Below are 25,532 nucleotides of genomic sequence, written 5' to 3' on the forward strand. Positions count from 1 at the left end.
ACCTTTCGTCGATTTAGTAGATTATTTGATCACATTAACCATGGAAAATAAATAATCTCATCAAAACCTCATTTGAGTAGTTAATATCTTCTATTTTAGACTTTTTGATTAAGTTGATTATAAAACACAATGTTAATATTTTACTTTAATATGTCACTGTCATTTATTAAACCTTTGTGCTATTTTCGGAGTTAACTAAGTAATTTAAAAAATAAAAATGTTTAAAAAAATTATCGAATTTCATAAAATTTTCATGAATATTTATTTCTAAAACGCTATACTACTTAGGTATAGGAATATGATATATTAAATTTAAGATATTTTAACTATCCATTAGAACATAAAATAAACATAACATAACATAAAATACCCTATATCTTATTAAAAAAAAATTAGTAAATGAAAGATATTATAGTTATGGCTTGGGTATTAACATTTCTCAAAAATTGTTTCGCTACATATGGAGAAGTATAATTAAAAAAGACTCAAAACTCTTGAGTTTATGCCATTAAAAATTCTTCACACTATACATTTATTTTAATGTGATGTTTCTAATATCCATACTTCTAGATTTTCCACAATTCACAAGTTCAAGTAAATACTTTATAAAAAATCGGTCAATTGATCTTTTATTTTGTCGCAAAATACTTAATTTTTTAAAATTATTTCTTTTTTACACCAAACGGCGTCCAAACCCAAAACGGCAATATGCTCTTCTAGTTTGGTATAACTGACTTGTACTTGGTAAAACCATTCGTGGTTTTAATTGATTTCTTCTCTTCCTTAGGAATGAGGTTTCTAGTACTAAATTAATAAGGCATCTGCTATCAAACATAGAAAGCTATAATTAATATGCAGACTATAAGGTAATATGTTTTTACCGATAATGTTTTCTAATGTATCAACTGTGCATTTTCCATTCTGCCTACCCTAATTAGCGCTATTTGAATTCAATATTTTCGGATGGAGTAGTTGCTTGACAAGCTTGGTATCTCCATTACTCCTAGTACTAAATTTTGGACAAATTACTTTAAAATTAAATGCAGTAAGGGGTTTTTGGCGTTCTAGGAACGATAAATCCGAGTTATATTATTGTCTAGTATATTTTTTTAATATTTTAATTTCTTCTTTAGGTTTTTTTAAGTCCCTCTAAACATTTTTTACTTTCTCTTTTAAACTTACCCGCTGACAAATCAGGATTTTGACACTGATCGCCACAGCTTTGGTCAAGTCAAGTGCTATACTTTCTTTTCCGCTATAAAGTTTTAAGTATTTTGCACTATAATACCAAAAAAGAGTTTCATGATCAATGATACGTATGCATTTATTTCACCTTCAATATTCACAATCAAGTTTGCACTAATCTAAATCACAAGTTATTTTTTTTCAAAACCGGCTACAGATACAAGATTAAAAAAAAATCTAAAAATATTATAGATGATAAAGCGTATTAAACCACGATAAGAACCTAATTTTCAGAAAAATTCAACGTCCATTTACATCTAACGTATTGGTCATTAATGACCCAGTATATAAACGCGTGTAAGGGCGTCTCTAAAAAATCAAGCTGCCATTGGATCCATGTAACGATCGCTTATCAATGGCATTGTTCAAATGAAAAAAGTATCGTCTACTATAGCCTAAGTAAGCTATATTCTCTATTTTGGATGTTTCCCTTTTGCATTTAACCTCGTGTTTTCATTTAAGTCGTATTTTTGTTCCTTTTCTATAATAATCATCCATATTTAATATCTCTTTAAAATAACTAGACCAATAACTTTTAGCGTGAATAGTAATTTTTCTATCCCTACCTATACCTTTTCTATCTCATACAATGCTGCCGCGCTGTACCTTCGGCCTGGTATGTTACGCATGGAAAATAAAGCACTATAACGTTCATCAATCAATGACTATTTTTTTGGAAAAATAATATAACATTCTGTTATAACACAATTTTCTAAATGCATGATAGGCATCTTTTCTTTAAAAAATACGAACTTCAAGTTATTTACTCAAGAAACTTCAAATTGTCACTTTAATCTTGACGACATTTATAAGCCAAACGACCATATGAAACGAGAGCCACGTTGGCATTTTTAAAAAACTGTCAATTCCTTAGTCATTTTTGATTTTGGAGTAAAAGGTCATATAACAAATTTTGTTTAGAATTAACTTTTGAGAATTTTGCATATTGGAAATCTCATTAAAAAGTAGTGGACCTTTTTGACATAACTCGGAAATGCGTTTTCGATTTTTATTTAATTTCCACTTCGTAATCAGCAATTGAATACAATAAATGATAGGATACATATACGTAAATGCATAATATAGTTAAAAGTTAAAGGCAATATAGAGCCGGTCGTCAGTGTCCTACTACATCTTACTCTTACAGGTGCGGTATTACTCTTAAAGCTTAAAAGAGATAGATACATGCGATACACTTATTCTTTCTAAATAAATTTAGTAAATATCCTTTCTTCTTTCAGAATATAAGAAAGAAACTGGAATAACTATGACGTTTTGATAAATCATAATAATGTCGTTGCTTCTTTTGGCATATCGGAAAAAACACATGTCGATTTAACCATTATTAATCTATTAAAGAATATAGCCAGTAATAGCCGATATTCACGTAAACGTATAAGTTTACGATAAAAAGTCTGTTACACGCAAAATTTACCATAAAAATTAATTAGTTTTGTCCTAGATTGGTCGTTGAAGTCCTTTTCTAAAAAGTAAGTTTTTGAAGTATTTTTTAAATTTAATGCCTCGTAATCTATAAAAAATCAACTATACTTGGATTACCGAACAGATGGAGTGGTCAGGTGATCGTTCTGCGCCGGAGGTGTGGCCTAGAGCCTCGATAGGGTTCATGACTTGGGGTTTTATTTAATTTTATTAGTCGAGCGGCTTTAGATCGTTTTGGTAGAATTTTCTGCTATTCGAATATTTGAATCTTCGCAATATTGAAAAGTTGAGATTGTGTTTATTTTTTTGTTAATTTGTTTGTTAACAAATAATGGCTGACGCGCCACGTACACCCCCATTGTCACCACCCAAGAAAAGAGTACGAAAATATTTGACCATTGCTGAAAAGAAAGTGATTATGAACATATATAAAACATGTGATAGCAACAAAGTGCAAAAAGTCCAGTTTACAGCAGAAGCAGCAGGTAATAAATATTTTTAATATACAGTGTGTCCCAGGATGAGCGAATTTATACGTAAAAATGAAAAAAAATGTTGTGGTTAAAATTTGACCGTTTGGCATCCAGCCCTGCTTGATTAAAAAAGAAAATTTAGCATATTATTATTTTTTTAAAATCGAATTGATACGAACATTTTTTAAATTTTTTAAGTAGGTAAAGTGAAGGGTAAAGTAGTAATTCTAGGCAAGATATAAAAAAAGTTTATAAGAAAAGGTTGTTTAGAAAGCAAAATTATGCCCGAATACCGCATTTCATAACCATAGACCTACTTTGATTTTTACGTTTTGTGTACCAATGAATTTTTTTATTCATACTTAATTATTAGAGATTAAAATTTGTAAAAATCAAAGTTGGCCTATGGTTATGAAATTTGGTATTCGGGCATAATTTTGCATTCTAAACAACTTTTTCTTATAAACTCTTTTTACATCATTCCTAGAAATACTACTTTACTTACTCATAAAATTTTAAAAATGCTCGTACCAAGGCTTAATTTTTAAAAAATAAAAATATGCTAAATTTCATTTTTTAATCAAGCAGGGCTGGCCAAACGGTCAAATTTCAACTATAAATTTTTTCGTCATTTTTACGTATAAATTCGCTCATCTTGGGACACACTGTACAGCGTCTGTCCAATTAATTTATTATAATTTTTAAAGAAAGCTAATTTTCATTAAAAATTATGCATAATTCTCCTCGTCTAAATCTGCCAAGGTTGCATCGATGGGCGGGCCTATATTTCGCGTACATCATTTACTCTATCTGTTCGGTAATCCGACTATAACATGAGTTAAATCTAATCCAAAAAACAATGAAATGAGAGTAAATATTTTTTTCAACATTTGTTGGTGGAGGAAGACTTTTTTTCCTTTGGTACTTTTTTTGACATAATGAAAGAATCAAAGTCAACTAATTCAGTTAATTATATTTTTCCGATATTACATTATTTGGATTTAAAGTAATATATTCTGCTGTTGGGTAGTCCTTGTCCGATTCTAATCAATTAATCCCAATATATAGACTGAGTCAACACTAGTTAAACGTAAAATATATCGCTAAAATTTATAGCGCGATGTTATTTAGGCGTCTTATTTTTTCTTTGCCCTTGAAACATTGTAGGAATTAGACTTAATTTATCAAAAAGCCACGTCAGCATTGCTCGAATTCTTTACAAATCCCTAAAAAATTTAAAAAAGAAAACCTTTAATAAACCAATATCTAAAAGTTTAAAACAAAATAATTTAAAATACCTGGAAGAAAGAGACAAAAGAAACATAACTTTAAAATTGAATAAATTTAAAAGTTGGAAGCAAATATTTGCCCCAAAGATACAAAAACGTATGCTTAAAGTACTTAAAAGATTTAACTGAATATTTTGCGAATTGTCTTTATTTGGACTTGATACTGAATATCTTTAATAGATTTTAATTTTTTTTTAATAGATTTAAACTACCATAATCGAGTTTAAAAATTCATAATTAATAGTTCCAATAACTTAGAAAGAAGTACAACGTTACATAGCTGATTAATATTTATTTCTTCTTCACGAGATAAGGCCTAAGGTGTAATTTAATTATTTTAAGTTCTTCACAAATAATTTTGCACATATCAAAGAACTAAAAAATATAAACATTGACCTATATATAATAGGCAAATTGATTTTAACAAAGCTAATAAAAGAACAGAATACATAAATGTGTATCTATTAATTATTTTTAAAAAATGCATCATTTTATAAGCAAAATAATTCCTCGGCTTGTCCTAAATTTATTATGGGCTTAAAGTAAAAACCGCATTTTATCTAACGTACCTTTTTGTTACTTTATAAAAAAAAAGATTCCACCAAGTTTGTTTTTTTGTTAAATTATTATTTTAAAAAAGTTGGCAATATAGTTAAAAGTTAAATATAGTTATATTCTGCAAATTTACAAAAAAAATTGCCATTTACAAAAAATTATTCAGTTTATTTTAGGTATCCATAAAATTTTCCAATGTTACTGTTTGTGACTGCAACGTTAGATGGCCTATAATTTTAATAATATTTTTAGTGCTATCATTAACAAATAAACTCATCAGAATAATATTACCGTAGATATTTTTAAACGAAAACTATAAATAGCGAGGTAATGATCATCTACTGACTTTAATTGCATAATGATCGCCCATTAATATATTAATAAATTTCATGGATAATGTCGCCAATTTTAACTTTGTTGATATTTTAATATGAGGGGAAAAAGGTAACGGTCGTTTATAATAAATTTATTAATTGCAATTTTAAAATGATTGCTTAGGTGCTTACCTTGAAATAGAGGTTACCTACCTATTTTCCTTATTAAATTAGATTTATGCGTTCATTTATTTATTTTACAACGCAATTCATTTTTAATATTTAATTATAGTCCTTTTAAATTTACAGGGAAGAAAATTTGTAATACTTCAGAAACGTTTTCAAGAATAGTCGAAAGAAGATATCAAAAATAACTAGTTAATAAGTTAAACTGGTTAAGTGCATTATATATTTCAGCTTTTTTTTAAGGCCTATTTTTTCATCTTTATCTCTTATGATATTTTAAAATTTTTTAAGTTTTTTGTTTTTTAGTATTTTGTTTATGGTGTAAAAGGTTTTATTAAAAATAAAATTAAAAAAAAGTTTTAAAATGTTTGAATGTAGTTTCTTGATTTAGAAGTTATTTATTACCAACCATTTATATTGGTAATTAAAAGTCATTGACAAAAGACTTATTTAATATTTTTTCTTTTATTGCCTTTCATTTTCACATTCCTAATTTAAACTTATGTAACGTCTACCAATGAATACATAATTTACAAATATAAGAAAATTATAATAATATTAAATATATATGATAAAAAAGTCACATTTCCTATTTTTTGTAAATTTTAGCCTTTTTTGTAATTCCACTTTTAAAATATAAGAATATAAATTACAAAAAAATTTAAATTAAAGAAAAACACATCGAACAAAAGACTTGTTGGTTAAAAAACAATATAGACTCAAAAAGTTTAATACTTTCAGTTTTTTTTTATATATACAAAATAACGTTCACATATTCATAATTTTGTTTAAAATGTTTCAAATTAAAGCTTATATTCTTTACTCACTTTGAATAAGGTACTTAAGGGGAATAAGGCCTAGCTAAGAAAAAAATTGAATAAAGTGAAAGACTGGAATGTTAATATTTAGTTTAATATACCAAAGTGCTTATAAGGTTATATTAATTTTAACAAACTTAAAAAAATTATCTCTAAAAAAACCAGAAAACAAAAAATAAATATTAAGAAAAATAACGCAAATCGGCCTTATTATCCGATGGAGGTTTAATAAAGCCTATACATAAAAATGGCACAACTCGTTAATTGGGCGAAGTTTAGCAGCCATCGGGGCACTCAAAATCATCCATGTCATTTACTGTTAAGCCAACACATTCCTCATGGTACCATTCAAGACATTTGCTGCACTGCCTCATCGGCCTGCCTGTCTTCCTCACATCCATGGCAATACCATTCGGTACTTAACTTTTCCCTGGAGCTTTCAATATCTTTATTCAATTTGGCACGACTTTTGTTCTCCTCGGTAAAAAGATCTCTAGTGACTGGAGTTCCTTTGTAGTTTAGAGCTTTTTTTCGATTTTTTTTAGGTTTTTCATTAGTTTTTACTGGTGTCCGAGTCAGAAGAGTAAACATTGTAATAGGAAAATTTGCCAGACTTGTTGGATGCCATTCCAGACGGACCAGGTTGAGGAGATTCATGTGGACGCCTATTTTCTTTGTTGGTATCATCCGGTGCCGGTACGTCTGAGAGAATTGAAGGAGCAAATGCTGTTTTTGGAATTGCCTCGGGATTTAATGGAAACAGACCAGTAGCCTTAAAACCGTTTATAATGTTACTATGTGTCATGCATTTAGACCAAACATTTGAAAGTATGATGTTAAAACGTGATTTGGTCAGCTTTTTGTTAGTATTCCGATCCAAGAATAATAATACTTCATTATCCCAATGATGCTCAAATGAACGATATACAGATTTGTCGAGGGGTTGAAGCTCATGTGTTGTATTCGATGGCAAACAGTAGAGATCTATATCAAGTGAGTCTCCAACATCAACAATTGACAAATCAAGATGACAAGCTGCACTATCAAAAACTAAGAGGCATCTTCCTGGACTTTTGTATCGGGCTAAGTGCTTGAGGAATTCTTTAAAAAGTTCGTTAGTCATGTAGCCTCTACTTGATTTTTCCACTAGAGTTCCTGGTGGCAAATTCATGTAATTCTGGCTTTAGCCTCTTTCCTTTAAAAATAATCATAGGAGGTATTGGTATTCCAAGGGCATTGACACATCCTGCAATTGTCACACTTTCTGCATGTTCTGACGATTGAAAGTGAACACGTTTTACCCCTTTCTTAGCTAAAGCGGTTGGCTGGTGGTGAATAGTCAAGCGGCATCCTTTTTCATCCATATTATAAGGTCTTTCAGGGTGATTAATTATATCAAGATCATCATACATTTTCCCTATTTTTGAAAAATGATCATCAACTATAAATTTATTAAGTTTTTGAGCCCTAGCTGGTTTCATAAACTGTACTTTTCTTTTAGAAATTACAGGATTTCTCTTCATAAAAGCCTTAAGCCAGTCGTTACCAGAAGTTTTGAAGTTGTATTAAATTGATGAGCAATTTTATTATCTTCGCAGAATCTAAATACCAATCGACGAAGGATCCGTGGAGTCACAGGTAGACCTATTTCACTAAATCTTATTATTCTTTTAACGAGATCAGCTTCTTGTTCTTCTTTTAAAATAGATTTAGGACCTAGTCTTTTTATTAGGATTCCATTCTGAACATGATTTCTAATGGTTCTTCTGGAAATATTAAACCTTGCCGCAGCTCCATATGTACTCAGAGTACCGCGTTGAACAGATCGAACTGCTGATATGATAATCCTCCTCGCACCAAGGTGCCCTTTTAGGAGGCATGATGTTAAAAATCACTGAAAATAAAACGAGAATAGTTTAGAAGTTTAATAATATGTTAATAAAAACATTAATCTGTCATGAGGATAATAAGGCCTACATGGAGGGTAATAAGGTCTATAGCTAATTTTTATAGGCCTTATTACCCATCCATGACGAAATATTATGTAAATTTATTTAAATTATGTCGGCTAAATTTAATCTAATAAACTATTGAAATCACAAAATATAAAGTCTAACCAAAATATCTGCAGTTATAAGTTAAAAATACAATTATAAATACTAAAAATACTTACGTTTTTGTTCGTTGTATCCTTATATCACACGCGGCGACCCGTCGACACAAGTTGTTGGAACTTAGGCGCCTGCCACACATGCCAACGGCGGTGGCGTCATGCCGCTGGCGTTGTCGGTCTCGTCCCGCCATCAATCGAGACACACTTGACTCTAGCGGGTTCTGCGGTCGGTAGCGACGCCGGATCTTTGGTTTATTTTGTTTCAGTTTTCAGTAGTCCTACGGACGTGAAACTTTCAACATGACGTCAAAGAGACGGCAACAAATCTTTTGGACTGAAACAAGAAGGAAAGCGATAGTTATTAGTGTGGCCGAAGCAGCTGGATTGCTAGACCAGAAGAAAAGGCGGTTCTGGGTTCACCCTTTTCTTACTAAAAGGGAAAAAGAAAAAAGATTTCAAACATTCTATTCCGACATCCGCAAATATGAAGATACATTTTTTCAATACTATAGGATGTCTAAAAAGTCATTCGATGAATTGCAAATTACTATGCGGCCATACATAAGAAAAAAAAACACAAGGTAGAGAAAATCAATTAGTGCCGAAGAAAGACTAACAGTTACATTAAGGTAAGCTTTATACCTACTTATATAATTTTTTAAAATGGGTACTTAATTCCAAAATAAAACAAACTGAAAAATATAGTTGACACGAATGTATTTGGTTTTGGTTAATTCAGTTTTTTAACAAGTAAAAAATATAAATTATATAAGTTCATCTTTAGAAGGGTGATTGCTGGGTAATGATTGCGTGTAGTAGGAAGGAAGAGTGTTAGTTTGAAGCTGATGATACGACGTTTGGTTATCGGAATAAGGGTGTTGAATGTAATTAGTATGTTGGGAGGAAGACACAAAGCTATTGGAAAACGAGGCAGAAGACACGGGAAAAGGAGAAGAGGTTCCTGAGCTTGTGCTTGAGCCTGAACCGAGGGGAACTGAAACTCTTTTACGTCTTCGTAGTTGGATGAAGAAATCGTTAACGTAATGCCGGAACTCTAAATTGTCGCCTTCGGATAATTTGTCAATAAAGGGTACTATGGACATCATAAACAATTTGTTTGAATTATCCGGTTCTATTTCGGGCTGTGGCATTGGGTTTTCAAGGGTCTTTAGCAGTTGGGATTGGAACTGCGACATTTTAGGTTTTTTTGGCAGAGTTGAGGTGGAATAAACAGTTGTAGAAGTTGAAGTTGAAGGGGATAACGGGGGTGTAGGTCGAGGTATAGGTAGTGCTTGAGATGAAGAAGAGTCGGTGTCTGAGTTTCCTTCCAATTGTGATTCATGCTCCTCTTCGTCGAAGGAAATGTTACAGAAGTGCTGTAAAAAGAAAAACAGTTCTATTATTTTGCTGCAGAAATGAACGCGAACGAAATACAAACCTTCTTTTCTTAGAAGCTGAGAGAAGGAACTCCAAAGCATCGGCATACATAAATTTGGTTTTTTTGGCCGCAGCTCCGCTTTTGAGTCCTTGTAGTGTCTTGCGGAAATGGTCGCGAACGTTTTTCCACTTCAACTTCACATCTGCAACTAAACATTTAGAAAAAAAAAATAGGTATTGCGATTTTCAAATAAGTACAAAATAATTTTTTTGTAAGAAGATGCACGTATATATATTTTTTTTTAGATATCTGTCCGCTGGCTTGACATTCAGTGCCTTGCAGTACGAATTCTACATAGGAAGGTCTACAATTGGTTCCATAATTAAAGAAACGTGCCAACTAATTTGGGATGTTCTGCAAGAGACTGAAATGCCCAAACCTACTCAGGAATCATGGTGTGCCATCGCTGAACTATTCTATAAAAAAACTAACTTTCCCAATTGCGTTGGTGCCGTCGATGGGAAGCACATTAGATGTTTTAAACCTTGTGGCTCAGGTTCAAAGTTTTTCAATTACAAAAAATACTAGTCAACTATGATATTCTTGAAAATCATACATTAATTGATGTAGAAAAATGTGGTCAATGCCCACGAGGAGAAGGGATTGATGTGCGAAACTATTTCGCCGACTATTTTGTAGGACCAGGAGCCGTTCCATTCCAACAACACCTCCTTTACTAATTATTTTTGAACTCAAGGGAAATATAATGTTTCTACATATAGATGGTTATAAAAGCATGTTTAGGTTAACATAATTTTTATACGTATAATCAAATAAAATATTGTTACATAATAATATACTAACTTTTTTTTTGCTTGTCTGCTGAACTAAGCTCTTCCCATTCCTCTTGAGTTAATTGAACAGTAATTTCAGTCCAGCATTTCTCCTAAAAATACAGTGTGTTTTTAATAGTTATGCAGTTAGGTATAATAGTATAGACCGTAGGATAGGGTACAGTTGAGCGAGTCTTTTATTTTGTTTGGCATTTTGAGGGTTAAATGTAGCAAATGTTAGCCGATGAAAATATGGGTGATTTTAATGCCTTTCCCTATTCGAAAATTCGGAAAATCCATTTTCATTTAAATAAAAGATTTCTTTATTATCGCAAATTGTCTGGCATTTAAATAAAAGATTGATATTGATCAGTAATTAGTGCACCAATAAAAAGTGCTAGACGGCCTTTAATGACCGAGAGATGAGGGCTTGGGGTTCACTTGCAAGAAAAAGTTAGTTTTTTTATTTTTGTCAGAAAATCGAGAGAATAAAAGGTTTTATTGCAAAAATAACGCTGAAACATTGCTAGACGGTTTTAAAACCATCCCTATTTTCATCAGCTACATACAGCCCATAATACAATAAGCACAAGATATGTTACTCAAGGGCAATGCACTCATGTGGAGAGTAAAATTTTCAGACGTTGCCAGAATTTTTCAGGTGAATTTCTTTTTTTTCTGTGGTAACCAGGTGAATATTTTACTATCCACATGACGTCAGAACGCTCTAGTGTCATATCTTGTGTTTATTTTATCATGCATACAAGATATTTCCTACCTTTATCGTTCTGTTTTTATATTCATCACATCCTTTATCCCACAGTGAGGGGCAACTTTGAATTAACTGGATCATTTTGTCCGTATCCATAATGGATGCAAATAATAGAAAAAGAACACAACACAGAACACAACACGTCCATCATACACAAAGTTCAATAGCTAAATACCACAAAAATTGCGTAAAAATGAGACACGCTCAACGTTCCGCAATTTTTAGTGTGCCGCGTCCCATTTGATAGTGTTGAATACCGTCCCTTTGGCGGCCCGCTCCCTCCGGCGTTTCGAGCGTTCTCCGCTATCTGCTGGCGGGAAAAATATTGTCGAGGCGATGCCGTCGCCGCTAACGGGCTTGTGTGCCGCGACGCATTTGATTGCATGTGTTCAGTAAAAGCGACCCGACAACGCCAGGTATGACGCCACCGCCCTTGGCATGTGTGGCAGGCGCCTTACTGGCGCCCGAAAGCGAGGAACGCGGGTAGTCCGTTCGAATGTCGTTTGTAAATGGACAATAGGAGACGCGGACCCAACGCAATCGATTTGCGATTAATTTAAAGCGGTTTCTTTGAATATAGGCCTTATACCCGACAGGCCTTATTACCTGCAGGTACCTTAAAGTTTATCTTTCATCAACTTTTATTATTTTTAATTTAATTATTATATTATTATATACAATTTTATATTAGAAATTTTTTAATAATAAAATGCTATTTTAAAATACCATGTAGAAAATTATATGTTACAATCCTTCCCCCTCTTTTATATTATTATAAAAATCTAAATACTTAAATTATTCTTTTAGTTTTTGTACGACTATATACATATTTTGTAGTTAAAAGTTGATTCGTAGTGTTTACTTAGGGTTCACTTACGTTTGATTTAATATGTTCATCCTAGTATCTATACTCTATTTCAGAAGTGTATAGAGCAATAAACTGGGGAATTCCGTTCTGTTTGGCTACATTTCGTGGTAGTTCATAGGCGCAGGTACTTATAATATTTATGAATTTAATTTTCACGGATTAAATGCCTTTATTTTGAAAGAGATTAAATACTAAATAAATACTTTTAATCCTTTTGTATAGGTACCTATCTTTTAACGCTTTGTAACATGCAAAAATGGGGTCAGGTAATATATACAGACTATAAATACTTTTAAATCATATTTTAAACGTTAGTAGTCACTGCTACACTGTAGTGTAATCACAATATTATTATCCCAATATTTAAAAAATGGAGGTATTCAGTCCAACGAAAAGATGTACTAAAAATTCTTCACTATCGCTGAGTGAAAAAGTTATTATTTTAAATGTACATGATTGCATAAAACACGATTACCCTAGTTTTACTGTGCAAGAAATTGTTGAAAAATGTTCTCGAATGAGTGGAATTGGAAAGTCCACCATTTTCAAATTGTTGCGGGAAAGAAAAGTAGCAGGTCAAGTGGAATCTCCCAAGCAAAAGCCAGGACGACCTACAAAAGTTCTTGATGAAAATGCTAAATGTATAATTCGAAGAAAAGTTCACTCTTTTTATTTTAAAAAGGAAATACCCACCCTAGACAAAATTTTAATGGAGCTTGGCCGAGATGACAGTATTCCGTTGATAAGTAGAAAACTTTAAAAAATATGGATTTTGCCTGGGAAAAGCATAACCGCAAAGCACTTTTACTGGAGAGCGACGAAATTATTTGTTGGAGACGACAGTACTTGAGAAGTATCAAGCAGTACCGCAGGGAGCAAAAGAAAGTTTTTTATCTTGATGAGACGTGGATTAACGAAGGTTATATAGTCCAAAAAATGTGGCAAGACAAAAATATAACCAGTGCTCGCCAAGCTTTCATAGAAGTCCTGTCTACGGGTATTAAAGTACCTTCGGGAAAAGGAAAAACACTTATAATCACACATATTGGAAGCGAAGAGGGATTTTTAAAAGAAGGTCTGCTAACCTTTGAGTCGACTCGCACAGGAGATTACCATGAAGACATGAACTCAGACGTTTTCGAGGACTATTTTGGTGAAATGATAAAATTTCTTCCGGCTAATTCGGTGGTGGTTATGGATAACGTAAGCTATCATTCACGGCGAATAGAGAAGACGCCAACTTCAAGTTGGAGAAAGTAAGAAATTATCGATTGGCTGACTGCAAAAGGTATTGCGTTTGAAGCAAATTTGATAAAAAAAGAACTGCTGGCAATAGCAAACTTACACAAAACTCGTTTCATGAAATACGCCGTGGAAGATATAGCCAAAAAATATAATATAACTGTACTGCGCTTACCGCCATATCATTGCGAACTAAATCCTATAGAACTGATATGGGCGCAGGTAAAAGGATTTGTAGCAAGACAAAACACGACTTTTAAAATGAAAGATGTTAAGCTACTGTTTGATCAAGCCATTACGGAAGCGACACCAGAGAATTGGCGAAAAGCAGTCCAGCATGTAATTAAGCAAGAGGACAAAATGTGGGATCTTGACAACCTCATCGATCAGACAGTCGATCCTTTAATTATAATGTCAAGAGGTGATGACAGTTCGTCAGATGACGAAGAAGACTACAATCTGTTATAATTTAAAATTGTTATATACTGTTCAAAAAGTGCCAGATCCAAAAGTGACATTTTCAACTGTTTTACTCTACATATTATGTTCAATAAATTTGTTAAAAAAATATATTATTCCATTTAAACAAAAGTAACTTTCTAAAATAAAATAGCATTTAAGTACATTAATTATAAGGTAAAAAACAAGTCCCAGTTGCACGCCTTTGGCGAACCGTTTTCAATGTTTATCAGTGGGTAACAATGGGCAAAACTCATAAATTGACCCAAAACCGGGTGGTACTACATGCAATCAACAAAAAGAAAGAATTTTACATTGAAACTAATACCCAACTAAGGTAGTGGCATAAAATATTGGTGGATCACCAGGTACTACTTTTGCATACCTAATGAGGTTTTATTGCTCTACACACTTCTGAAATAGAGTATAGTTTTTAATTAGGTTATCTTGTTTGGGCCCCCATTTAGGTTATTTAGGTTTTATTATTAGAAATCCTTGTATATTAAATTTTCTAGAATTTGTATACTTGCTTGGTTTAATTCTCAGTATTCTCCTAAAATTATTGGTCTTTTTCGGCAAAACAATGAAGAAATTCTAAATATTTCAAAACTGTTCCATCGGGCTTTAAAAAAGCGCCTCGTGACTTTCATTCAGTTTTAATTGTTTAGTTTTTACCTTTCAAACAATTAAACAACAGTCAAGGCGAGTTAGGTTACTATTGGTGTCAGAAGTAAAGGATATTTGGAAGCTTATATATCTTATATATCTCCATCTTGCTTTAACAAGAAGTCAGGCCAAGATGGAAACCGAGAAATTGATGGAGTTACTGTTGAAGTAGAAAGAAAAAATCGAAGAAATAGAGATGAAAGTAAAGCGGGCCCCTCTTCATCTCAATCCTGGAACGTAAACAGTGATGAAAGTGTAGCCACCAACATTAATCAAGCCACAACTTAAATCAATTTGAGGCCGCTACTAGAGAAAAGAGGAGACTGGAGGACTGGAGGACTACTGGAGAAATCGCTGGGATAACGGAAAAAAAGCAATCAATCTTAAGCTATGCCGTAGAGAAGAAGCTACAGAAATATTAAGAATGGCGCCATCGGAGGATCAGCTCAATTTTGACGTACTGGTGCGTACCTTAGAGATGAGATACGGTGAAGCCCATCTACAAAAAGTGTACCAGACTCAATTGGAATATAGGAGATAACAACTCGAGGAAGGACTTCAACAGTTTAAGACCAATGTTGCTCGATTAGTAAATCTGGTCTATCCTTCAGCCCCAACAGAGTTCCGTGAACAAATTTCTATAAATTGTTTTATTGACGGTGTTCCAGATCCAGATACTAACCATGCTCTAAGAATGACTCATTATAAAAGTATTTTAAAAGCTTTGGCTCATGGACTAGAGTATGAGGCAGCTTTTCAAGCAACTAGAAAGCAGACACGGATAAGGCAAATCAGAACTTCAGAAAGTTGGCTAAAAAAAAACTAAAATATTAGTAGCAGATTCTATGGATGACGTTATATTGGGATTAGATGTTAAGAATGCTCAGCAGTTTTAAATGGATGTATATGACCGCATATTAATGACGAAAACTGAAGAGATCCTTATTTATTATCTTTATGAAGATATTGAAAATGCCCAAGCTGTTAAGTTATCTCAGGTTATTACCATACCAGCTAACTTAGAGGTGGTGGTTAATGCCATAACTGGAGGAAAAGTTATGGCATGACCGGAACTGATGGAAATTCTTTTGATTGAGTCCATGGATAACTGCAAAGTATACTGTCAAGGAATTCTTCCAGCAAAGACGTTATTCACCCAGAAGGAATCTACTATTTTAGTTTGAATAGTAAACTTGAAAGGATATGATCAACACTTAAAAAAAGGACAGAACATTGGCGTGAGCTCTGAAGTAGCGGCAGTCATAAAAAATGCTTATAGAAGTCGTTATTGAAGCAGATCTTTTCCTTTATGTTTACAAAACCTTTTGGAAGAATCTTCTGCCAATTTAACCATGGACCAGTGTAGTAAATTGCGACGTCTTTTTGAAGAAAATCAAGATGTATGATGTATTTTCCTTGCACGATAATGACCTGGGAAGTACCGATTTGGTGCAGCATCGAATTAACACTGGAGACAATGCTTCAATAAAAGAAGCACCTCGACGGCTTCCGATAGCTAAACAAGGTGAAGTTTCCTGACTGTTTCAAGAAATAAGAACACAAGGAGTGATCGAACCTTTCCAGATTCCTTAGAGATCTTCAGTTGTATTAATAAAGAAAAGGGATCTACCAAATTTTGTGTAGACTATCGGCGACTAAATAACTTTACCAAGAAAGACAGTTATCCCCTATGAAGAATTGACGACACCCTGGACACGGTTTTAGGTTCGCAATGGTTCTCAGCGGTCGATTTGAGGAATGGCTACTGACAGGTAAAGATTCACCCAAAAGATAAGGAAAAGACCGCATTCTTGACTGGAACAGGAATTTGGCAGTTTACAGTCATGCCTTTTGGAATGCGTCAGCCACCGTTGAGAGACTTATGAAAACTGTGTTACGTGAAATGACTTAGAAATCATATTTAGTTTATCTGGATGACATTATCATACTGAGAAAAACATTTGATGATCATTTAAAGAATATTCAAAAGGTATTTGTTCAGCTCCAAGAGGCCAACGTAAAGCTAAGTCCTATAAAATGTTGCTTATTTCAAAAAGAAGTTCAATACCTTGGCCATGTAATATCACAAAAAGATGTCAAGACTGGTCCAGATAAAGTAGAAGCAATCAAAAAATTGGCCACGAACCACTGACAAATACCAGTTAAGAATCTTGTAAAATTTGTAAGAAATTTCGCTCACCTTGCAAAGCCTCTACATAAGCTCACGGAAGACAAAATGGTATTTAGTTGGTCAGCAGACTGTGAAGAAGCATTTCAAGAGTTAAAAAGAGCACTATGTACGTCTTTAATTTTATTGCGTCCGAACAAACTTTTATTATTTATTAGATAGAGATGCAAGCAATGTTGGAATTAGAACCGTCCTATCACAAAAATATGATGATGGCGAGCAAGTGATAGCTCATTTTATTAAAACGCTATCAAAACCAGAAAGAAACTATTGTGTCACCAAGCGAGAATTATTGGCAGCAGTAAAAGCTATTGAACATTTCCATAAATATTTGTATCGTCAACGATTCATCCTTAGAACTGAACATAACTTTCTAAAATGGCTGTTTCACTTCAAAAACCTTGAAGGTCAAATAGCAAGATGGCTTCAACGATTACAAGGGTATCACTTTACAATAGAACATAGAAAAGGCGAGATGTCATTAAAATGTCAATGCTTTATCGAGAAGACCCTGCATTGAAACAAGTCAATTTTGTCTTAAAAAGGAATCAAAAGAGCATCCAGAAATACTTACTTGTAATCGTATAGTCCTGAAGAATGGGACATAGCTAGTTTAATCCAGGATCAGTGTGATGACCCAGTATTTGGGATTATTTACTAACTGAAATCTCGGGAAATTTCAAAACCAGAGTGGAAAGATATTTCTGACAAATCTTCAGAACTAAAAGCTTATTGGTCTTAATGGAATTCGTTGGTTATACAAGATGGATTGTTAAAAAGAGTATGGGAGAGCGTCGATGGAAAAGAAAAGTTATATCTGATAGTCCTTCCTTGAAAACGGATTCCAGAAGTTCTTGAAGCTGAGTTTTTAGAGTGAGTAAGACCTTGGCAAAAGTGAGAGAACGGTTGTACTGGCTGAACAGAAAGATGAGGTTATGAAGATGTTAAACGCTGGTCCCGACAGTGTGAGCAATGTGCGTCAAGTAAGGGCCCAAGAACCCAGACCAGAGGAAAAGTGATGCAGTGTCTTGTTAGTGCACCCTTTGAACGAATTGCCATAGACATAGCAGGACCTTTTCTACTAGTAGCTCCGGAAATCGATATGCTCTTATTGCTAAGCATTACTTTAGTAAGTGGCCCGAGGTTTATCCGATTCCAAACCAAGAAGCAACGGCAGTAGCTGAAGTGCTATTCAAGAACTGGATTTGTCGATTTGGCGTCCCCAGAGAGATACATTTAGACCAAGGAAGGAACTTTGAGTCACGAATATTCCAACAAGTATGCGAGTTGCTGGGAATTAATAAGTTTCTATTAATATTCATATTTTGTAGTTAAAAGTTGACTAGTAGGGTTTATTTAGGGGTCTACTTACGTTTGGTTTAATATTTTCATCATACAGTGTCTAGTTTTTAATTATTTATCTTGTTTGAGAGCCGCATTTTGGTACCAATTTAAGTTATTTAGGTTATTTTATTGTAAATCCTTGTATTTTAAGTTTTCTAGAATTTGTATACTTGCTTGCTTTGACTATCAGTATTCTCCTAAAATTATTGCTCTCTTTCGGCAAAAACAATAAAGAAATTCTAAATATAAGTCAGTGTTAATTGTTTAGTCAGTTTTTACCTTGGAAACAATTAAAAGACAGTCAAGGTGAGTTAGATTAGAATTTTGTCGTTGTCAATAAAAGTGTGTTCCTGAATTTCGTTACAATATTTTTTTTTTGCTTGATACATATCGAAAAATTTAAAAGATTTAAACATTTTACAGTAGATATACAAAGCAACGAAGTAAAATTAAAAATAATATACAAAATTATCACCTAAATAAATATTTTCTCAAGTCATCATGAGAAACCTTATCCAAGAGCGAAAAGTTTTATATAAGACTTACCTTAAACATATTATATAAAGACCCTAATTCTTAGTCTGTTTACGCAGGGATTTTAAGTGAATAGACTTCTAAATTTATTCAGAAATATGTCTGAACCTGACAAAGACAAATATTGAATTAAAAGGAAAAATTACTGTGTAGGGTGGTTAACGTAACTTTAATAACATTAAAGTTATATACATTAGGACTTGGTGCCGCATTTTGTATTTGAGTAGTTTTCATTAAGGTGAGTTTTGTTTTACTTTAAAGTTTATTAGAAATTGATATATTTATACTATAAATATTACTTTTTAGTAAAGTAACTTCTCTGCTATTTGCAACACTTATTATAAGTCATGTATATGAATCATCCTGTTTGCTAAATATCATTGGTCATTCAGGGATTGTGAGACATTTTCCATCCTCTAGCATTTTATTTTTCTCCAATCCATTACCTGCCAAATTCGAATATTATATATAATTTCTTTAGTCAATATGTTATCGACCCTCCATTAATAATTCAGACGTTTTCTCAATTTATTTCATCTTTTTAAGTGCCAAATTTGACCCGAATTTATTTTCGGGTGATGAAATATGAGAATTTCACAAGGGAAACTCACGCCAGACTAGGCTGGTATAAACGAGTCGATCCAGCGAGAAGTTGCTATCCTGATCGGACTGATGCCAGCCACGCGATCTAAGGGCAATAGTAATTATTTTATCCAAAAATCACGTATTGGCAATTTAGTAGACTTACATAGGGATGTGAATGTGTTTAAATTTAAGCAAATTAGAAAACAGATCAAAACATCAAAGGTCTTTGTCTGGGAAATATGTTAATCACTATATAGACAATATCATGAAGATATTGATAAACACATCAGTGGCCGCACGTGCCATAAATTAATGGAATTCTCCCTAATATTATTAAACTAAATCATTGATATAAAATTATACTTTAAGAATTTTCTTCCTTCATACATAAAACTGAATGTATATTTTTTCAAAATTTGTATTTAACTAAAGCCCATTCATGACATATTCTTTTTGTTTACAGTTGCTGTAGTAGTAGCATTTTTCATTTGCTGGGCACCATTCCATCTACAACGGCTCTACACCATATACACTTCTTTTCCAAAATCGGATGAAAAAATGCATTCCCTTTATCTACGGATATATGCGCTAGTCACTTATATCAGTGGAATCTTCTACTATATGTCTGCAACTACGAATCCCATACTCTATAGTATTATGAGTGTCAAGTTTAGGGAAGCCTTTAAGGTAAGCCAGCTATACTTTTATATCTATTTAATTTATCTTAATTTATTTCTATTTTTTTGATATGTAAGGAAACTAAGTAAAAGAAACAATAACTTTATGTTAAAGATTTATCTTAAAGAAATATATATTAACAGAATAACATTATTCAAATTAGTAAGACAGTAACAAACTCGTAGCCTCATTAGGAATCGTTGTGATATAATTTATATCTAGATTAGTTGAGAGTAAGAGGCCTATATATCCAAGAAGAGCTATGTATGATTGATAGAAAGTAAAATGCAATCCTATTATTGAGACCTGTTTAAGTATTTCTAATGATTGAGTAGATTCCATTGGAGATATATTCAATAAAAAAGAAGAATTCCCAACTCAAACTACTATGGACAATTTCGAAACCCAACTACAAGAATGATTTAACAAAATTTATTGAAATATTGGAGGTTAAAGGTTTAATGGATTGCAACATATTGCTGGTTCTTATATAGATATGCCTGCGCAGTTCTATTAGCGCATTGGTAGAAATAGAGATAGTAGTGCCATCCACCAAGAAGATGGAATTTCCAGAACTTAATTCCAATCATTTTAATCAATTTCTGCTTTAACAGAATGATGTTGCTTTATGGAAAAATTTCGTATTTATCTTAGAAGCTTTACTGACCTTAATATACAGGGTGTTCGAAAAATAGACGGAAATATTTTAATGGGTGAGTCCTTGTAAAAAAATATGAAAAAAAGTTTCTATAAACATGGGCCCGGAAATGCACAGTTTTTAAGATACAGGGTGATACATTTTTAAAAAATATGTATAATAAGAACTCTATTTTCTTAGTTTATAATTAAAATATAAAAAGTTGTTTCAAGATATTAAAATCTGAAAAGTTTACGATATAATTGTTTGGTTAATATATTTCTTTTGACTTAGTTAAATGCAGATATCATTAAGGAAAGGGATGATGTTTCGCGAATACTAATTATGCGAGTTTTTGTTGAATTATTTTATGATAACTTAAATGAAATGAATGAAGTTAAAAAAAGATGTTGGTTATAATACCAATTCTGAAAATTAATTCCAAAATTATTTTGCTTTGCCTAGTTAAGTTGAGAATAATTAATAATTTTTTATCCTTTCTGGTAATTTATTAAAAAAGTTAATGTCCTAGTAATCTCATAGCAATCCTAATATTTTTGCTATACTTGCTAATAGAATAGTTTTAAACAAACATTCAGTAAACGCTCCACTATATTAGTAGATATGAAAACTATGGGAAAAACTAAAGGATGTTACTCTGTTTTAACTGCTAAGATGGCTATATTGAACTCATTTCATAGGTAGGAGCAATACTTGTAGTCTGTTCTGCCTACTTCCTCGTCGAAACTGTTTTACCCCCCCCCCCTGGTTGTCACTGAAGTGCTCAATTATTCCAAAGACTTAGGTCTTCTACTTCTCATGATTGACTTTTTATGCTCAAACAGCCTAGAACTATTCGAGGATCCTAGTACTAATACAGGGTCGGTGTCGTTCCCGGATGGCAACTTTGCAACTAATGAACAAGAGATCTTGAAGGTTATGCTACGCACGCACTTTCCAGGTTCGAACACGTTCCACGATCCCCCTCGCAGTGCTCGGGCTCCAATTCGTCCCAAGTACAAGATTCGTAGAAGGATAATAACCCACGAGAGGTTGAAATATGCAATCAAATCATTCCCCTTTCCTTCAAATCTTCGGGCATGGATGGGTTATATCTGCAAAATGGGTAAGATGTACTTGCACTATATATTGCAAAGCTTTTCAGGACTTCCCTTATTTGACGACATAACTGGGGAACGTAGTCCTACGTCCTCAAGTTATCGCGAGAAATAAAAGTTGTGTTTAGCCCTTAATTAGGAAAATTAAGGGATAACCGTCCTTAATTAGGGCAAGCGCCCTTAATTAGGGCGTCTGACACCATCATTGAGAATCACAGCGTGAAACCCTGTCTCGTAAGATGGAAAGAGGCCATGCTTTTGTATCTGTCTAGCTTCACAGCAAGTTTCTCATTACGTTATTAGCTAGGGGCCTTAGGCCCCTAGGGGGCCTAGGGCCCACGAGAAGGAGTATTATTTTCATATTAGGAATATTATTAGGAATATTATTTTGGTGCCTAGCATAGATAGTTTTATCGATTTTTTAAAACCAGAATGGAATATATTCGAAAACCTACGTTGATGACCTAGCAATCCTCTGCCCAAGAAAGGATGCATCCCCAATGCAAAACCCAATGATGAGAGAACAAATATAGTGAACAAATAATGCTTCTTAGAAGGCCTAAAGATCAACCAAAATCAAAAATTCTAGAATTGAAAAACAAAAAGGAGGCAGAATTTTGGCACAATTGTGCCTCTGGCAGAATACTCTCTGACCGCTTCGTTTTTGGGTATCACGTTGGATTCCAAACTCTTCTGATACAATTAAGTCAACATAAGGATTAAGAAAGCCACCAGAGCCATGGGAAGCACCTAAAATGCACCTAAAATCTGTCGACTAAGATCATTTCTTGGATGTTCCCATCTACTGTCAAACCTCTTCTCACTTATCGCCTTGGTGACGGTAGTATACGGAAAAAGCAAAAATTTGGGATTAATTCGATAGAGTCCAAGACCTCGCATACCTAAGCATACGGGTGCAAATGGTTGCAACTAGAGGGCTTGAAACTCGATTGAGCCTATCGCCGGACTTGTAGCTGTTGCAATGATGAACAGTCTTCTGAACAAGGGGATCCTCCAGACAGATACGGAAGCAGTTACGGAATGCTCTGTTATCTTTACTTCATAGGTATTGCGAATAACCGAAATGTCAGTAGTGTTTGGAGGAGGACACCAGCGACATTTAGTCCTTCAAACCAAAGTGCATCATTAGTTCCTCTAAAGCTGTTGGCCTTTGGTAACCCTAAGTGGAGCTCGACGGGTATATTAATAGACCTATGTGCATAACAGCCCTTTTGGCTGCCAACTGCCTTACAATTTAATTACCTACGCAGTGAGGTTTCCGAACTGGCCATAGCACCACACTGCTCTAATGCATATATATACGTGATGACATTTTAGAGTAATGGATGAAGGTTGCTTAGTAGCATTTATGCGTTTAGATTATAGTAAAACATTGTATGCCTTAGATAAGCCGTATTTGTTGCCAAAAGCTTAAAAATTTTGGCTTGAGTCACAACGCTGTTTAATTTATTCAAGATTACCGAGGAGGAGTCAAAGAGTTTGTATTGGATAAAAAATTTATAATTATTTATTTGTTCAAAAAGGCGTTCCTCAGAAGTCAATCTTGAGACTATTTTTATTTTTCTTAGGTATATGTGCCTTTCATGATTATAGTTACTTTGTAAATGGTCATTCTCATTGATATCTAATAACACACAAATTTATTTCTTATTTTTTAACTTTGATGTAAACGAATCTGTAGCGTGTGTCTACTCTAAATTTTTAGTAATTTCGGAAATATCCAAAGCTCACAAGCTTGCTCTTAATAATTTTAAATTTAAGTTACTGCTACTTTAATCGCATAACCCTCTGATAATTTTAAAATTGAGGTTGAAGGCATGATTTTGGCTACTTCTGGGTGTAAAAAAATGTAGCGATTGGATTGAGAATAAATTAAGCTTTGAAAATCATGTGTCTCATTTACTTTAAAGTGCTTATTTATAATTAGAACTATTATACATACATAAAGACGTCCCAAGTTTTTGGTCAGAGATTTCGTTCAATGATAGAAAATCTGATCATGTAATAGCCTTAATTGAAAGTATTGGTTAGTGGTTAAATCTAGAAGAACGGTATCTAGTGCATCATTTTACTCTTACTTAAAAAATTATATTATCAATAATTCCCACATATTTTTTTAAAGAACTTGTGTCCCACAATAACATTCATCGACATACACGTAACTGCAATAGTCTCGTCATTTATAAAGATAAAACTGCTAAGTTTACAAAATCTATCTATGAGTTTACAATTTAAACTTTACTAGAACAAGTTCATGACCTTCTTCTAACTGTATCAAAGATTTTACTTATCTAATCCTTATTTAAGCCCTATTTAAATAGTAATATTCTTGGAGATACTTGTATTTTGTCTAAAGCCAAAGGGAGAGTTATTTTAATTCACACTGATATAAACTTTTCTATTATCTTTGAAATTGCTGCAAAACGGGATACTAGACAGTAGTTGTCTATACAGTTACACTGTAAAAAATGGCTTTGTATTTTTTACTACAATGTTGCGTCACCCTTTTTTTTTTACTAATTGTAGCAAATTTTATCTTACTTGTAGCAAGAAATCCTATAGGCATATTAAAGTAAATCTGACAGTAAACTCTAATTCTAAACTCGTCAAGTGGTAAGTAGACCAATAAGTCACATATTTTGCTACAATGAAATCAGGAAATGTGTGAAAGTAGTTGAGAGAGTTATTGCTTTTAATATTGTAAGTCTACTCTTATTCCTTGTCCAGAATTAATTAACTATTTTTAGAAAATGCTTCAGAAATAGTAATATTTTTTTTCTGACAACCTTTTGTGATGGTTTTCTTAACAACATATATGTTTTAATTCTCACTACACGTGCAAGATCTTAAAATTTTTAAGAAATAGAAGCATTTTTTAAATTTGTCATTAATCACAAATCTTTTTAAATTGTGCTCTTTAGATATTGTGATTAAAAAAGACTAATGAGGTTTCTTATCAAATGAAATTTGATTTTTCCGCATTAATTTCGCCTTTCTGCCATCCTGATTGGTCAAATTAACCAAGCATAAATATCCAACTATCAAATTAGTTTTAATAGCTTACTTACATACTTTAGCACCTGCAGGTGTCGATAGAGGATCAGTAAGTTTCAAGAAGTTCTAAGATTTCATAATAAATTAGTATGGGTACTTCTGTAAAATGTATAGTATAAAATAATTTATTCATGCTTTTCAGGTAGAAAATCCTGATAGAAGTGTCAAACATTCGTCTGTTAATATTAATGCTTTATATGATTTTACACCATGTAGTTTACTTGAATTGTCCCGCAAATTTTATATAGTCACACGCCATGCTCTATAAACGCAGACATTTTTTGTCTATTCTCGTGAAATATTCGTGAACAAAACTTAAGCATAAATGTTTGTTTCCTGACGAGTTTACGAGGTCTATATTAGAGGACGCTGTATAATTTTTTTTTAATAATACCAAATGAGATTTTTTCAATCAAAATATTTTGTACCGAAAGTAGATGTCAACATGTCTACAGCTATACATCCAAAATTCTGTGAACTCTTTAATCTTTATCATCTGATGTACATATAACGAACATTAACCAGTATTTGCATATTTTTATAATCTAGTGTTGTTAATAATTTAATTTTATTTTGTGTTTTACTATGTATTATAATTCTTTACATGATTTTGTTGTTTTTATATATGAGAACTAACCAACTAACATTTGCCAGTTAATGGTTCTTATAACTTCACTTTAAATAAATACACCAAAGCGGATGGGGCCAACAATTTGCTC

At 32.8% G+C, this 25,532-nt stretch overlaps 2 protein-coding genes across 5 annotated transcripts in view; both read left to right on the forward strand.

Annotated features, from left to right (window-relative positions):
• Positions 1–25,532, forward strand: part of LOC126734272 (pyrokinin-1 receptor-like) — a 534,619-nt gene that overhangs the window by 417,726 nt on the left and 91,361 nt on the right. For both annotated transcript variants that reach the window (XM_050437817.1, XM_050437818.1), the window contains one exon: positions 19,769–19,992. In XM_050437817.1, the coding sequence (XP_050293774.1) occupies positions 19,769–19,992 (224 nt within the window). The remainder of the gene's footprint in view (positions 1–19,768; positions 19,993–25,532) is intronic.
• The window catches only part of LOC126734274 (39S ribosomal protein L46, mitochondrial), a 245,198-nt gene that overhangs the window by 54,075 nt on the left and 165,591 nt on the right, over positions 1–25,532 (forward strand). For 2 of the 3 annotated variants that reach the window (XM_050437821.1, XM_050437823.1), the window contains exon 1: positions 20,465–20,468. The exons of the other annotated variant lie outside the window; for it this stretch is intronic. The gene's annotated coding sequence lies outside the window, so the exon portion shown is untranslated. Of the gene's footprint in view, positions 1–20,464; positions 20,469–25,532 lie in introns of those variants that run through there. 3 annotated transcript variants of the gene reach the window in all.

Source organism: Anthonomus grandis, chromosome 3 (genome assembly GCF_022605725.1).
Source record: "Anthonomus grandis grandis chromosome 3, icAntGran1.3, whole genome shotgun sequence".
Classification (NCBI taxonomy): domain Eukaryota; kingdom Metazoa; phylum Arthropoda; class Insecta; order Coleoptera; family Curculionidae; genus Anthonomus; species Anthonomus grandis.